This window comes from Triticum aestivum, chromosome 4D (genome assembly GCF_018294505.1).
Source record: "Triticum aestivum cultivar Chinese Spring chromosome 4D, IWGSC CS RefSeq v2.1, whole genome shotgun sequence".
Taxonomy (NCBI): Eukaryota; Viridiplantae; Streptophyta; class Magnoliopsida; order Poales; family Poaceae; genus Triticum; species Triticum aestivum.
The window spans coordinates 70,662,885-70,678,443 of NC_057805.1; the positions used below are offsets into that span (position 1 = coordinate 70,662,885).

Consider the following 15,559-nt stretch of genomic DNA (forward strand, 5'->3'; position numbering starts at 1 on the left):
AAAAAATTTATTGCTCGGACATGCTGGGTTATGACCCCGGGACCGTGGAATCTAACAGCAAGCTAAGGGAAACGGTGAAGGTAACATCGAACCTCCTAGCCATATTATAGTTTAGTTGTAACCCTAAAGTTGATCCATATTATGTTCTTGGTTGTTTGTTATTGCAGAAGTTCATGACCCGATGTCGTAAGATAGTGGGCATGCTTGGGTGCGCTAGCGCGGCCGATATCCATGTTCCTGTTCATGGAGGGTCGATGCGTGTCATCGCTTCATCGAGCCATGCCGGCGAAGCTTCATCGAGCCACGCCAGTGGAGCTTCCTCTAGCCATGCCGCCTCGTCGTCTCGCATTGTTGAGGAGGAAGAGGGAGAAGATGACGAGGAAGAAGAGGATGAGAAGCAAGCCCAAGGAAGGAGGTGATGAGGAGGAGTACGACGATGATGACGGATCTCCACCGACTCATCCAACCCAAGACAAGAGGGGGAGTCAGCCGAAGAAGGATTGGAAGAGTCCATCCCCGTTTTAGAAAGAGCATCCTTATCGCACGAAGAAGCCGGATGAAACCCGCTCGAAGAAAAACGAGGAGTGTACCGCCGAGGGAGGGGGAGGAACAAGTGATATGGTCGTGTTGAACTCGCTTAGTTAAACTAGTTGTGAACTAGAACTTGTTTGCTATATCAAACTACTTGGTGTTGTCGATTTGCTACCTATTTACTATGTTGAACCTATTTTATATGTCGATCTGCTACCTACTTATTTGGTGTTGTCGATTTGCTACCTATAATGTGTGAGATCATCATATTTTGTTTTGCAAACACTATTTGTTGCTGTGTTGAACTATCATTCATATTTATAATTGAAATGATCAAGATCTTCTAAAAAATAAGTGACCGAGGATCCTACCGCAAGGGACTGCGGCGATAGGTTCTCACAGCCTACCGCAAAATCTTTGTGATTTCCCGTTATAGGGGACCCTACCACCAGACCCCCCCTGGCGGTAAGGTCTAAAACCCTACCGTAAAAAATCATCAACTTTCTGTTACAAAACCCTAGCGCACACGCAAGGCTTAGCACACCTTACCGCCGCAAAGGGTGGCGGTAGCTTTAGCTACCCTACCACCGTCCACCCTGGCGGTAGTGCCGTTAAGCAACGTCAGCCCCGATGCCCCGATACAATTGGTTGACAGCGGCTGCCATTAACTTACCGCACAGGGCCTCGCGGTAGGCAAGGGTCAGATCCGACTAAACTTCGCCAAAAGGGTCCAAACACAGAAATTTTGCCACCTAGCCCAGCTCTGCATGCATGTCCCCAAAACTCCCAACACAATCATGATTTTATAGGGTCAACAATTCAAGGAACTCTCCAAGTTTACGAAACAAATGTAAATCTCCTATGCATGAAAGTCGTTTTAAAACATGTGAACGTATACAAAAAATTCATGAATAGTGTAGAACACACAAATGATTTTTTTAATATTTTCTCAAATATAATTGAGCAGGACAAATTACAAAAACATGGCGATAGACATTGCTACATAAAATTCTGACCAACTTACAAGATGAGTTTTTCTACTTCTACTTACGCATCAGCAGTCCGGCACAATTAGGGAGGCAGCAATCAACCATCTGTCATGGTTGATACTGGCTACTCCCGTACAAACTAAGCAGACACACGCATTAACCATACAACAAGCCTACCTCAAACGCTACCGATCTTCCACCGTAGCCCTGGCCCATCATGCATCATGATGCAATCACGTGATCTTAGCGGCAGCGAGCCATTCGCGATAACACCCTCACAAGTTGGCGGAGGGAGAAAAATGCAAGTTCTCAGAGCATTGAGAGGACTCAGAAGTCCCAACGATCAAGCTGCACCCTAGCTTCAGCCATGTCCTTCTGTGCCTTCCTCCGCCGGTAGAAAATAGGGCAGTCCCGACTACAATGATGACACCAACAGGAGTCTTAAGCTTTTGGTTCAAGTTCAAAGATTGGAGAGTGCTGATGAACAAATTTTGATGAGCAAACCTGGTGCACAGAACGTCCTGGTGTAGGGAGCCTTGGCACTCCTGGCACTGCGTCCATAGCTTCCCAAAGAGCATCTCCAGATCAGAAACTGTGGGTGTTTAAGGTAAACCAGTCGGTCATCAGACGCTTGTTGACAGTGTACCTTTTACAAAATTTGAGAAACATTTCAGAGGATTGAGATCCTACCATTTGCTACTGTTTTGCAGTATAACTCTGCTTCCCTTCCCTTGCAATGTGAGCAAAGTGTTTGGTTGGGACCACTGCAGGGTGACAATGGGTCGGTTAGAAGGCTGGGTCATTCATTACAGCAAAGGGAGTAAAATTATGGTTTTACTGCTGGAATAGGAATATTAGAATGAAAGGTCATTTTAAAGTACGGCATCTGCACTGCAGAATTAAATATTGGGAAGCAAATGCTCACAGTTCCAACAGAAGGAAAATAGAGTGCATATTTTTTTGCAACATTGTAGGAGAATTACCTTATAACTGCTTTGCATCCGAGGCAAGTCAGTTGTTTCTTTGCAAATTTCATTATCCCGCTATTTGAAGGAGTTGAGATTGAAACAGCTCTGGTATGACTTCCATGAAGCAGTTCTCTGCTCGCGTTCTTCAGAATTGGTTCGAATATTCTCAACAGTGGCTGACAATAAAAATTCCATACTTCATTAGAAGTGGGAAAAATAGGTTTTGAATATAAAGAAGGGTGTTCTGGACAAACTTTGCTAATTTGGTTCTCAAGGTAGTACTGAGGATCTATTGGAATGTTATTATCCAGAACGTAAATTGGATCTTCTGACTTCTCATATGCCTGTATGTAGAAAGACAAATGTATCAACACAGCTATGTATAACAGAAGAAATATACGACTCTACAACAGCAAATACATATGAGTTACCTTTGCCCCTTTTGCTGCTTTTACTATAACATAAGGAACCCGGTCGCCAACAGTTGGTGCAGTAGCAGCATCCCTCTGCTCAAAAGAATCAGAGTTATGCCAGTCACATGCCTCCAATCTCCACAAGGAATGAACAAAGATAAGGACCATTTAGGAAAAATATCAAGTGTCAGTACCTTACGCATCCTCTCAGCAAGCTCCACATGGGCAGCTTTTACAGCATAGTCTTCTCCTGTTTTTGTCAAACCCTGCAAATCAGAGCCATTGTGAGTAACCAGAGGATTTCAAGCTTTAGTGATCTTTATGGGTGAATTGCATACTAATTCACCTTTGTTATAACCAGAAGTGACAAGTCCACACGGTTCATTAATAGATCAGATATGGTATTCTTGACATATTGGACTGCACCAGGAACATCTCGGTCCACTAGTATTTTATGAAGGCACTCAGTCACCAGGTTCTTTACCAATAAACAGTTGTCCCTTCGAACTGTTTCAATACCTGTATGCAAAGGTAGAAGAATACATGTTAAAGCAGGAAAGTAGGATGACAACAACTATAATGCAATAAATACCTTTTGTGTCCATTTTGTCAAATTTCTCAGGATTTGTCCAGTACAAACCAGCATATCTCTTCTTGCTGATCAGTAGGTATGGAAAGTAAACTTTCTCAAACTCTAGCTTGATGGGCTGCACGACAGATGTAAAAATCAACAAATATTAAAATTGAAAGTTATTAGTTTAACAAAATTGGATACTTGGCAAGGACTTAAATTCAGCTAGGATTTATTACAGGAACGAACATGTTATATTATGACACTGATCTAATGTGAAGTAGTTAACAGGATCTGATCTGATATTTTGAGATATCAAACAAGCATGCAGCTACCAACAACAAAGTAGATGAGCCTCGTAAAGAGAACCAAATTAATGGTGATAAAACAATAACAACAGATGAGAGTGAGGCTAGCCACAAATTCCTTAGCACAACATAGATTATGGCTCTCTCACAACCCCTCTTGAACCCTCTTACAAACCTCGGATCTGGCCCTAAAAATGAATATCATGCTAAAGAAAATGTAGCCCCTGATCCTTTCAACGCCCCAGTTCCTTCTACTTTTTTATTTTGCTTCTGATGAGATCGCCAATTGCTTGATTAATTGGTTGGATTTATCTTTTCCAATGGCCAGACCTTCAATACAAGTAGAATTAGTACAGAAATGCTCCTTACACACATCTCCAAGTCCTGATCGGATTGAAAGATACGAGTCACCTTAGAGGGTGAACAGGCTTGTGGCTATTAGGGAAGGACACTAGAGACTAGGATGAACGTCACAGGGTACATACCATCCATGTTATAGAGATGACTTACTTATCTCTCCTATCAACAAAGAACTTAACGCTCCGTCGTACATCTTCTTTTCGTCAGCCTCTCCCCATGTCACCCGTTCTGTCCGTCCATCCTCTACACTTTCCACCGATTTTGTTGCGTCCGGTTTCTTCAGGGTTTTTGGCAGTGTGTGCCCGCTCGTCTGTGAGCACATAGGCCCATCTATATACATGCAGTAAAGAAACTGAACAAGCCAGAAGGCCCAACCTATTAACATGATATGGCTCTCTCCTGTCCTTATCTTTATACCCTCAAAAGAAATCTTTAGTTTCCTTTTCCTTCTCTCAACTTTTTCCTTTTCCCTTGCAGTCAAAAAAAATACTGCTGCTACCTTTCTTTACTGCTGTTGCATTTCTTCAAGCATATCGCCTCCTTTAGACCAATCCTGTTCCTCAAGCAAAGGGCTAATCAATAGATATAGCCTTTGCAATGGTTCCTGTGACTCAACATTTAATTTATTTATTTCATAGTGGATTTTCTTCGTCTATTACTTCTTATTGATATTTTTCTTGTGCGAGCCATCCGGACTGATGTCAGGTGCACACAATCTGTGGAGTTCACGGCAAGCCGTCAATTCTGGCATTGTTTTCCCACACTTCTTATACCGTGCTTTCTCTTCTTTGATTTATGATGCACGTACCGACGGATCTATATTCGGTGATTTATTTTCCATGTGTGACCATGTCAGACATATGCATTTTTCTTCGAGATCTAAAGATTAGCCAACATTTTAATTTCTTCTTTCATCTCTTATTTCAGAAATTTTATTTGGTTTAGAATTAAAAATGTTCTCTTGAAATTGTTGAATCTATTGAAAGTTATTATGTGGCAATGTATAGAACTTATCATAAACATTTTTGTGGCATAGATACAAAAGACGGAATAATTTTGTTTTACTATAAGAGGTATGTGTATTGTTCAAAATTCGCCCTAGGGCCTCCTGAATGTCAGGATCGGTGTTGCCAAGGTATATCCTCATCAGGGACACGCTGATCCGAGCAGATGAGGCACGCCTAGCTGATGCTGGTGGCGCTGGGAAAAGGGGATCACTCCCGCTCGCCACCGCTCTCCTCCACGCAACCACGTTGTGGCTCGAGCTGTCCACGGCCCAGGCCCCCGTGGCTTCCTTCTTCTCGCAATCCTCGCAATCACGCTACGTCGGCATTTATTAATTATAACAAAATATGATATTGGGCGACAATACTGTATGATGTGCATGAGGAGACATGATTGTGTATTTGTGTTGAACCACTAAAATATGTATGCTCCCATTGCAAAGCACGGGCAACATAAGAATCGGTCCGGAATGATGACATGCGTGATAGAGTTGGGGTAGCACCAATTGAAGAGAAGCTTGTCCAACATTGTCTGAGATGGTTTGGGCATATACAACACAGGCCTCCAGAAGCGCAAGTGCATAGCAGAAGATTAAAGTGTGCTGATATTGTCTAGAGAGGTAAGGGTAGACCAAACTTGGCATGGGAGGAGTCCGTAAAGAGAGACCTGAAGGACTGGAATATCACCAAAGAACTAGCCATGGATAGGTGAGTGGAAGTTAGCTATCCACGTGCCAGAACCATGACTAGGTTTCAAGATCTTATGGGTTTCAACTCGAGCCTACCCCAACTTGACAGGGCTTTGTTGTTGTTATTGTTGCTTTACTTATGTATCTCCAAACTCCGCTTCTTATTGATATAAAGTTATAGAGTGTGATATTTCCCACTGTTTTCCCTCAAAACAATGTTACAATACCAAGTAATGACAAGAGTATCTGTAGTCACCTTAATAAATGTTCCACTAATATACTCTGCAGCTTCTCTTCCCAATTTCATTGCGTCCTCGACTGTAGAAGCGCCAAACTGTACCATCACAGAATCAGTATCTCCATAAATCACCTGGAATGTCCAAAAGAATTTGCATCAACCATCAGAACATGAATGAAAAGTGTGAAAATCCCAACAAATAGACTAACCAAGTGCATATAGACTAAAGCAGGAAAAAGAAGCTTGCATACAGATTGAAAGTAATTATTATGCTGATATCTAGCCTGCAAACTAATTGAATGTATGGAAGCAAGATGTCACATGAACAAGGTCCTGAGGTTGCTACTTGCATATAAGATTTGGGGGAAATCAGAAACATGACATTGGAAAGTTGCATTTTGGAAAAATGGTACCAGCTGTGAGAATACCATGTGAGTCCAGGTCCCACATGTCATTGAAACTCTAGTGAAGCTTCACAAAACTGCTAGCTTTGCAAGGACATTACAAATAGTTCTGAGCCAACATTGTGCTGATATCTATTGAAGTGTATATGTGGATTGCTCCTTTCCATGAGTTTGGACTTTTGGTTGCGTTGGCTAGTGGATGAAGCTTAACATGGTATCAGAGCCTAAGGCCATGAGTTCAAGTCCTGGCTGTCACAATTTATTCAAAGATTGTTCTTGACCCCTGTGCCCACGTATACGCCTCTTGAGCCATACCTCTGAGTCTATTCACATGTTGACTTCCCGCGTCACACGTGAGAGGGGATGCTGAAGTGTATATGTGGATTGCCTAGCCCTTTCCATGAGTTCGGACTTTTAATTGTGTCGGCTAGTGCATGAAGCTTAACAAAGACAAAACTAATATTGTGTGGTTTTGGCACTCCTTTGTAGGAAGGATTTGCCACCATGTCCCACTGAGATGGACAGATTCACAGGTTAGTAAATGCTAAGGAACTGAGTATGCTGATGTAAGTTGTCGGTTCGAATCTGATATAGAATGCCTCATGGATTCATATCTGCCATATCAGATGGAAATGGGTAATTGAAGGCTTGAAAACTTGCTAATGTAGAGCAGACAAGTTAACATGAAATATAGCAAGCTTATACAAACACAGGATATGGTAACTGATAGTACACCTCTGCATTATGCTCATAGCCTCCAAGTGTTGTGAATTTATCTTCAACAAGCTTCTTTGTGTGCTCAATCATCTGTCTACCTGTAGAATAAAAATCCTTCAGTACCACACAATTCGACATGTTCTTGAATGTTTCAGGGTACTATGAAATGTACACGTGCACTATATTAAACGAAGAATTCATGCTCACCGTAGCTCGTAACACTCGAAGAAATCTCTAAACAGGGCAATTGACCAACGGTAGCACCAGTAAAACCATAAACTGAATTTGCACTTATCTGAAATAGACCCATTAAACAATGTCAAGATTCAAGGAGTCGTGTTTTATGTACCACTGTTTGAGGGGGGCGAGAGTGTTAGGAAATAGATATTTAAGTACTTTTAGGGCAAGCTGACGACCATCAAGAACCGCCCTTTCGAATGGGTCCTTTGCTTCCTGAAAAGGTTACTGGTGATTATAATATAGGATTGAAGACACGTAATGCACAATGTTTAGCATTTATAAATCTAAAGTGTCTTGACTATAATTTTCTCACAGTAATAACATGGGAGAAATATACCTTCAAATCTGCTTTTGCTCTTTTTCGAGCAGCCAACAGTTCTTCAAGGATTTCAGGAAGTATACCCTGATATTGGAGACATAATATTGGTTAGGAAACACTGTTTCTGTCACGAAGATCGTTTACCATGCCAGGAAGCAAAAAGTATATAAAAAATAGAACAGAGGAGTGGTACCCCCAGCCTCGGTCAATGCACATAATCATCACTTTTTCCACGGAATTGTTAGAAGAGTTAAGTGCCGGGAAAGAATTACCTTTTGCAACTCTGGTTTCACAAATATTTCACCAGATGGGGTTTTGTAGAGGCTTTCTGGAGGCAAGTTGAGTTTACGGACATCCTCAGGGGGAACCTTAAAACCCATTTGGATACACATTAACCCAATTTTCAGACAGCATTGTTTTTTTCAGATATTAGCATAGCAATTAAAAGAATTATGTTTACCAAAGTGCAGTAGCATAGGTTATGGGCCATCATGATGGATGGATACAGAGAAGCAAAGTCCAAAGTTGCAATGGGCTTCTCATAAAATCCAGCCCTTGCCTCCAAAACCTAAATTGAAGGGTGACACAGAATCATTGGACAATAAAACGGAAAAAAGAACAAAAAGAACGATGTTTTTCATTGCATGATCAGTTTAGAAAATGGAGAAGTAAAAAATATTGCTGAATGCTTCCTTACTTCCCAGGTGGAAAGAGAGTTGGTATACACAAATATGTGTTCATGGTAAGCAATCAAGATGCATTATGCATGATCCACAGTAGTTTTTTGCATTGGTGGTTATAACCTAGTTGTCAGTATGGAAAATTTCCTTATCTCACATAATATCTATACGGTCAAGGCAAGAAATTCAAAGGGTCATAATGTGCAGTATGATGTTTTTATGGCATGATAAATAGATATGTAATAAGTGTAATAGCTGCTACTGCATCATGACAAAAAAAACAATGAGGCTGGAAAATGCAGATCATGTCAATCGACTTACAGTTGCGCCCTCAAAGGTATCTTGCCCAGAACTTTGGCCCTTTATGTTTGGTATAACAAGGTTTCTCTGTTTTGCTTTCCTCAGTAACTGTGAGAGGACCTGAAGACCACATTGAAATTCCTGTTAGAATGCTAGAGTGGAATATATCTATTGGCAGAATTTGATGTTGTTGTCACCTTAATGCTCTGTCCCCTCGAGAGCAGAAAAGAAATGGGAACTCCTGTGACCCTCGCCATCTCTACGTAGTTGTAGATGTACATCAATTTATCTAACAGTCTTTGTGGAAGATAAGCATCCTGTGTGTACAGAAATGGAAAAGAGCATGTTGGGAACACACTTCGAGGAAAGGCTAGTGATCAACTCAAAGGTACAAATTTTATAGGTCATTTTGCACAAGTATCATCCTAGCTTACAACTAAGATACCAGCAGACCTATTGGCCAGAGATAAGGAGCAAACGTTTCCATGTATTGCAACTGTTTTTCAAACATTGAATTGTTGCTCATTCATCAGATAGTAACATAATTTGGGGATATTTCTTAAGTATACATAATGCAAGCTGCAAGGTAAGTCTTCAAGTGAAAGAGATTATTAGACAAACAGAATATATTAATATGTATGTTGGCCTGATTCAAAATTATCTTGTTTCATTCTTGACATCTATGTCAATGGTAATATTGCCTCCCAAACGACTAATGTGTTTAGAAAATGACATCGGTGAATCATAAAATTGCAATCTCGGACTAATGATGATGTTAAAAGCATGCACTACAGACCACTAGGTACATATCTTATGATGAGAAGTGTAAGAGCAATATATAACTATTAAGTTTGACCAAATTAATCCGAATCCTTCTGAGAACCTACAAGGACATTATTTGAGAAGAAGAAAAAGGAAAATCTCAAAGCCCAATCAGAAATGTAGAGCAAAATGCCCACAACTAAACCAGCTACTTCATAAGCACATTTCAGCAGTTTATTAGCAGATGACTCAAAGAACAATTAAGCTGACCTTCAAGCAATAAACTGCAAGACGCCTTCGTGTCTCTGAGTTTCCATTTTGAAGATCAGATATGATTGAATGATGAACGTCCTCTTTCTGCGCATGAAAATCTAATATCAGAACAATAAAAGGAAAGAGTATTAAATCGATACTACAAAGCCATTTGCATCAAATTAGGCAATTAGCACACTTTCGAATTATTTTAGTGAAGTCAAACTGAGTTCCAGTCCGAAGTGTTCTGGACCTTGGTTCACAACGGAATAATTTGGTAGGTTAAGAGTCAAAGGTTGGAGATGGTGCACTTGTCCTCAACAACTGGTAGGGCTCATCCCTGATGTGTTAGAAAGGCTCTGAGACTTAGAGAACTTCTAATTATTTCATTGTTTAATTCAAATAATTACATGGTAGACCTTTATATAAGTGACTTAGCTTGTCCCACGGGAATAGGATCTTCACTTCCTAATAAACTTTTATCTTGATTCCCCTGACTAAACCAACCTCCTTTTCTAAGAGCATAACTCTTCCCCAAATTCTAACTGTTTGATTCCGTCAGTACTAATGAACAGATGGGACTTGCGTCATGCACCCTTGTATGGGCATGGATACCATTTTAGCCCATAACACAACGAGAGTTTGAATAATAACGGCATGAATATGAGTGAATACAATACTTAGGGGTGCGCTGACAGCAACTAAGGCCACTTAAAATGGTTGGACTTACTTGCTCCCCTAGAAAATGTGCAGATACAGAGTTCAATGAATAAGAACTCAGCTTGTAATCCCTTTGCATAGCCTGCCCACATGCAGAAAGTAAGGATAAAGTGAAGATGAGATACTTTCATGTAACTAAAAGTAATAAAAACTACTGGTCTAGTTGTGTAAAACAGTAGATCACAACCTGCAGAAGATCAAATTGTACCCTTCCCTCCACAGTTACATCTTTACTTTCACGCATACCATATTGCCTGGATAAGAGTAACAAACACGCCATCAATAATTTTATCATGTGAATACTACTAGCAAGTTCTTGAGTTTTACACCCTCTGTTCCTAAATATAAGACATTTTGGCAGTTCAATTTAAACTTCCAAAATGTCTTAGTAAAATATATGCCATTGCACCTTGCAGGGTCATAAAATCTTGTAGCATTAGCATGCAACAATTAAGGCAGGGTACAAAATTACAAAGCATAGTAAAGTCCATAATATCATGGTATTTCCCTAACTATCCTTCATTGCAAAGAATAACGTATAAACAGCAAACCGAATGTTTACTCCTCAAAGACTGCCTTGTAGAAAGCCCATTATAGACCCCAGAAAAAATACAGAGGATATCTATGGATGACCCCGTAAATATGAACGCAGAAAAACTGTGGATAAAATATCTGAGAACGGCAATGCTAAAACTTATTAGATGGCACTGAAACAAGGATTAATCAGACATTATTTGCATTAAATTAGCATGATCAGCATAATTTCAGCTAAATCTGAAATCAGAAATTATGCATCACTGGAATCAATCAAACATGGACTGCATATGTAGGCACACAAGTTAAAAATAAAGGAGAGCAGCAACATAGTGGCTCGCTGGAAAGAACCAAACAGAACTTGGAGAATTGCACAGCTATTTGACCATAATGGGCAAACACAAATGATAATGAATACTACTTAGTGGTCTACAATGCACTATGGGCAAACTAACATGGACTAGAGCGAACAAATATAAAATGCACAAAGACTGGCGCTCAAAAAAATAACCTTGAGTTGAAGGTGGTATCACGGACACGGACACGGCTATTTCTGATTCGACCAAGTAGTGGAAACTCCACTATCTTGAGAACTTCAGCTCTCTGCAAATATGCGAAACCATATTGTACTAAGAGATAGAAAATTGCCAGGTTGGGCAATGAGTAAGAGCGTTGCAAACTTTACAAAAGTTTGTGTACCTCAATAAGATATGGCAGATCAAATTTGCAGATATTGTATCCAATTATAATATCAGGATCTGCCTCGCGTATTAAATCCTGCAAAATACCAAAGCAGAACAGGGTTGATATCAATAAAGTTACTTGTCTGCCATCAGATAATGTATTTAACTTTGGAAGAGTGTAATATAAAAAAAAGCAAACTGTATATACAAAGAAACCAACAAACAAAAACATGTTTTTTCACCATGGATACAGGTTATATCTGTATACAATCATAGATCACAAAAAAAACTGACACTGTTAACTCAGAATGAGGCAACACTCACCCTCCAAGCAAGTAGAATATCTCGCTCTGTGTCAAATGACATTACATCCACTCCGACAATGGGAGAACATGATTTAAGAGTCATGACATTCCGTACAAAAGGCTGGGCTTCGCCTTGAAGCGTGAGTAAATTAGCAATCTATTTCAATCCAAGGAAGCATGTCAAGATAATATGCACATAAAGGCATTCACATCGGAAATTAAATGTAGTGACTTATCAAAATACAACGATAATGAAACAAACCTGAATAACCGGATCATGAGTTGGTTCTGGGAAGTGTCCTTTGCGACCAGCACATTCGATGTCAAAACTTAATATGCGAAAGGGGGCCATCTTAGAGTATTCCCCTTCAGGAGCATGGCTTACCAAATCTGAATATCTGTTGGTTGAGTTAAGGAATGACCGAATGAACAATGTCACGATTTAGAAATAAGGATGGAGGCAGTAAATTCAGTATGGAGGATACAGGCAATCCAACTCTAGCTGGCAATAGGACATGACACGAGTTGCTTTTCTATACTTCCCAGCAGGAAGTTCAATCCAATTGCCACCAACAATGTTGCAGTCAATCATAAAGCGAAGGGCAAAGAGAATGTTGCTTTCATATGTCAGGAAACTCTTTGAACCAAGACTGCCAATCGTTATGCCCCTTTCAAGGATGCCTATAATGCACACACAAAATATGCCAATTTTGGTAAGCCGTAAAAATGCGATGATGATGCTAGCCACGGATGCAGAAAAGTCAGAGAGGTGGGTACAAAGTAAAGATAAAAGATTCACACAATAATTAGCAGGCAAGCAAATGAAAACCTTCTTTAGACTATAAAGGTTATTCATTGAAAATAGAGGTAACGAGGTCAACTGACAACAATGGAAAATAAGTGTACTGTTCTTAAACTACCACTGACCACGACAGCTAGCAACCATTGTAGGTAGGGCAACTACTATCTTCAGGAAGGACTGAGATTTATTTGGCTGGTAATGCATAATTGTCTGCTTCTGCAGCAGCTCAACACTCTTCACAAATCTTTGCACACTGCTATTCCTATTTGATTCCTTCATCCTCGCCTGTAAACCATTGTGAAGAATGTATAAGGAAAGAATGTACTTACAAAGTACCTTCATTGAGCAGAAGGGCCAACTTAAAATAGGATAGAAGTAGAAACCTCTAGTGTTTGTTTGAAGCCTGAAATATCATCAGGGCTCATTCCTGGCGGGCAGCTGATGTAGAAATATGGTTCAAACCCATGCACCTGACAGCACACACTGTGACCTGAGAACATAATAAGATAGTATCACACGTCAGCACAAGCCGCATGATGAAGAATAATCATTTGAAGACAGAAACATATAACCTTCTCTGGTGACACCAAAAATCCTGATTATAGCCGCAGGACCAGAAGAGTTGGGCAGAAACTCTTTGTGGCTCTCACCAATAACATAATCTATATCCAGCTGCTGAAAAGCTAGAAAATCAAACAGAAGGGAACAGCATCAATAATAAGATGAAGCTGTATATCTAACATAAAGCTTTATCCAATTTAGATTAACAAAATGGCTAGCAACTATTAGTGCTATAACAAGCAATCCTTCCAGAGCACAGCCTAAAACTTTTATTTTAGCCATCGGTGGATGCGGCATTTCCTCTTTGTGTCCCCATGTAATTAACATGTTATAAAATCATACAGTGTGCAGACTGTATGGAGGTTCATGGACCTTCGTAAGAGAGAGGGACACTTCAGAACCCAATTCATGAACTTTAAATTTTATATAGTCTGTACGAACTAGAAAACAAATCAACAATTATGCACACGTGCAGTTGCGTGCATCTATCCAAAATGATAGTGATTCTGAGACCCAACGACACGACCCAGACTGCGAGCAGAAATGTGAGAAGTACAGCCAAAACAGGGGAGGATTTGATGCCTCTTTGAATACAAAAGCTTTGCTAATTCCAGACCAGAAATAACTCCATTTGACTTTTGCATATAATCTCACAATCTGCAATGCATCGGTTACAGGTTTACATTCAATCACCTCCCACGCATCCAGTGCAAAGCATTTATTTTTAAAAGCACACCTTCACAGTTCACCTGGCACACTCAAAAGGTCCATCTCTCACGAGAACAAAAACCAAGTTATTAGTGTTCACTAATCCAATCGACACATCAACCGAAATGTGGAACTTGATTAAGCCTAAACTGCACTGAATCGACAAGCTGTATGCGCAAAATCCCAGAATTCCCGAGTCCAGGCATCAACAAGATGAATTCAGTTGAAGCGGGATTGTGGACAAAAGAACACCAAACCCCTAGTCAATTGACGGTTGCTTAAGAGCAAAATACTCGATCCGCCCCGAGTTACACCTTCCACGCAGGCCTGAACTAACCAGTCTCGGGATGGAAGACGAACGGGTAGAGGGAATGGGGCCGTACCGACGGAGCGGGAGCAACCGGAGACGAGGTCGGCGGGGAGGGCGGGGCGCTTCCACCTGGAAAGACGGGAGGCGAGGGCCTCGTCGCGGTCGAGCAGCAGCAGCGCCGCCTCGTCCTCCGCGAGGATGGTCTCGTCCAGGAAAACGTCCTCGTCCATCATATCCTCCTCCTCCGCGGCCGCGGCAGCCGGCGGAGGCGGCTGTGGGGCGCCAGGCGGCATAGGCTGGGGCCGCTTCGCCGCCAGCGGGGATGGGGCTGCGGGAGGCCCCGCCCGTCGCTTGCCGCCGCGCCCGACCGAGCTCATCGCCGGAGAGGGTGGGAGAGAGAGGGGATGGGGACTGGAGAGGCGGAAAGGCGGGGAACGGGGGGATGTGGAATTGGGGTTCCCGCCATTGCTGGAGATGTAGGGTTTATACGGGAGGCGACAGAGGAATACGCCAACTCTATAGCCTTTACGTAAACCGGGCTAGCGTCAACGTTTGGGCGCGGTGGATGGGCTACATTCAACAGAAATTGCATCTGGGATCATCCAATGTCGTTCCGGTGCTTCGAACTCATATCATGGTAAAATAGATCTTGGATTACCAATTGTGTTGCAATGATTTTTCTTTTGCGGAAATAATTCTTGTATTACTCAATCAAAGTACAATCACGCTTAACAGCATCTAAAACGACCTCTGGTCCCGACCCAAGCCATACAGCAGTTCGGCCTTGGGTCCTCCCAAAGTTTGCCAAAACATGACTAAAGGAATTACAACCACGACGGATGTGAGTAATATAAGAACTATGTTCGAACATATTTTCTTTTATCTCTCTAACAAGAAATGTGTATCTTGATCTGTTTGTGTTTGCACTCTTCAATATATTCACAGTCTCCAAATTGTCACTTTCAATGTCAATTGATAGATACAATGCTTGTCATAGAATTCCACTGTAATTGTGTTACTCATCAAATTCATAGAAAAAAAAACATTGAAATATGTGTACATAACACCCTTTCGTGCATATCAGCCACAATCCTTCGTAATTTTTGGGCCATTTGACTGTCGATATTAGTCAAGCGTTATGGTTTGAATAAAGCTCTACACCCCTCAAAAAAAGTTACTTATGCTCTTCGT

General features: G+C 41.1%; 1 protein-coding gene across 1 annotated transcript; it reads right to left on the reverse strand.

The window, feature by feature from the left end:
* Positions 1-1,439: 1,439 nt before the first annotated feature.
* On the reverse strand, positions 1,440-14,831 carry LOC123096285 (DNA polymerase delta catalytic subunit). Its single transcript, XM_044517976.1, has 30 exons — positions 14,442-14,831; positions 13,362-13,472; positions 13,173-13,279; positions 12,915-13,074; positions 12,473-12,668; positions 12,250-12,385; positions 12,007-12,144; positions 11,699-11,776; positions 11,511-11,602; positions 10,653-10,719; positions 10,476-10,547; positions 9,764-9,850; positions 8,929-9,048; positions 8,753-8,851; positions 8,212-8,319; positions 8,024-8,119; positions 7,770-7,835; positions 7,589-7,645; positions 7,400-7,487; positions 7,211-7,290; positions 6,090-6,203; positions 3,494-3,608; positions 3,248-3,420; positions 3,096-3,167; positions 2,920-2,994; positions 2,743-2,832; positions 2,504-2,664; positions 2,211-2,284; positions 2,025-2,112; positions 1,440-1,935 (listed from the first exon to the last, which is right to left on the reverse strand). Exons 1-30 carry the CDS (start codon positions 14,743-14,745, stop codon positions 1,848-1,850), a joined length of 3,312 nt encoding a protein of 1,103 aa, XP_044373911.1. The 5' UTR covers positions 14,746-14,831; the 3' UTR covers positions 1,440-1,847.
* Positions 14,832-15,559: the final 728 nt, after the last annotated feature.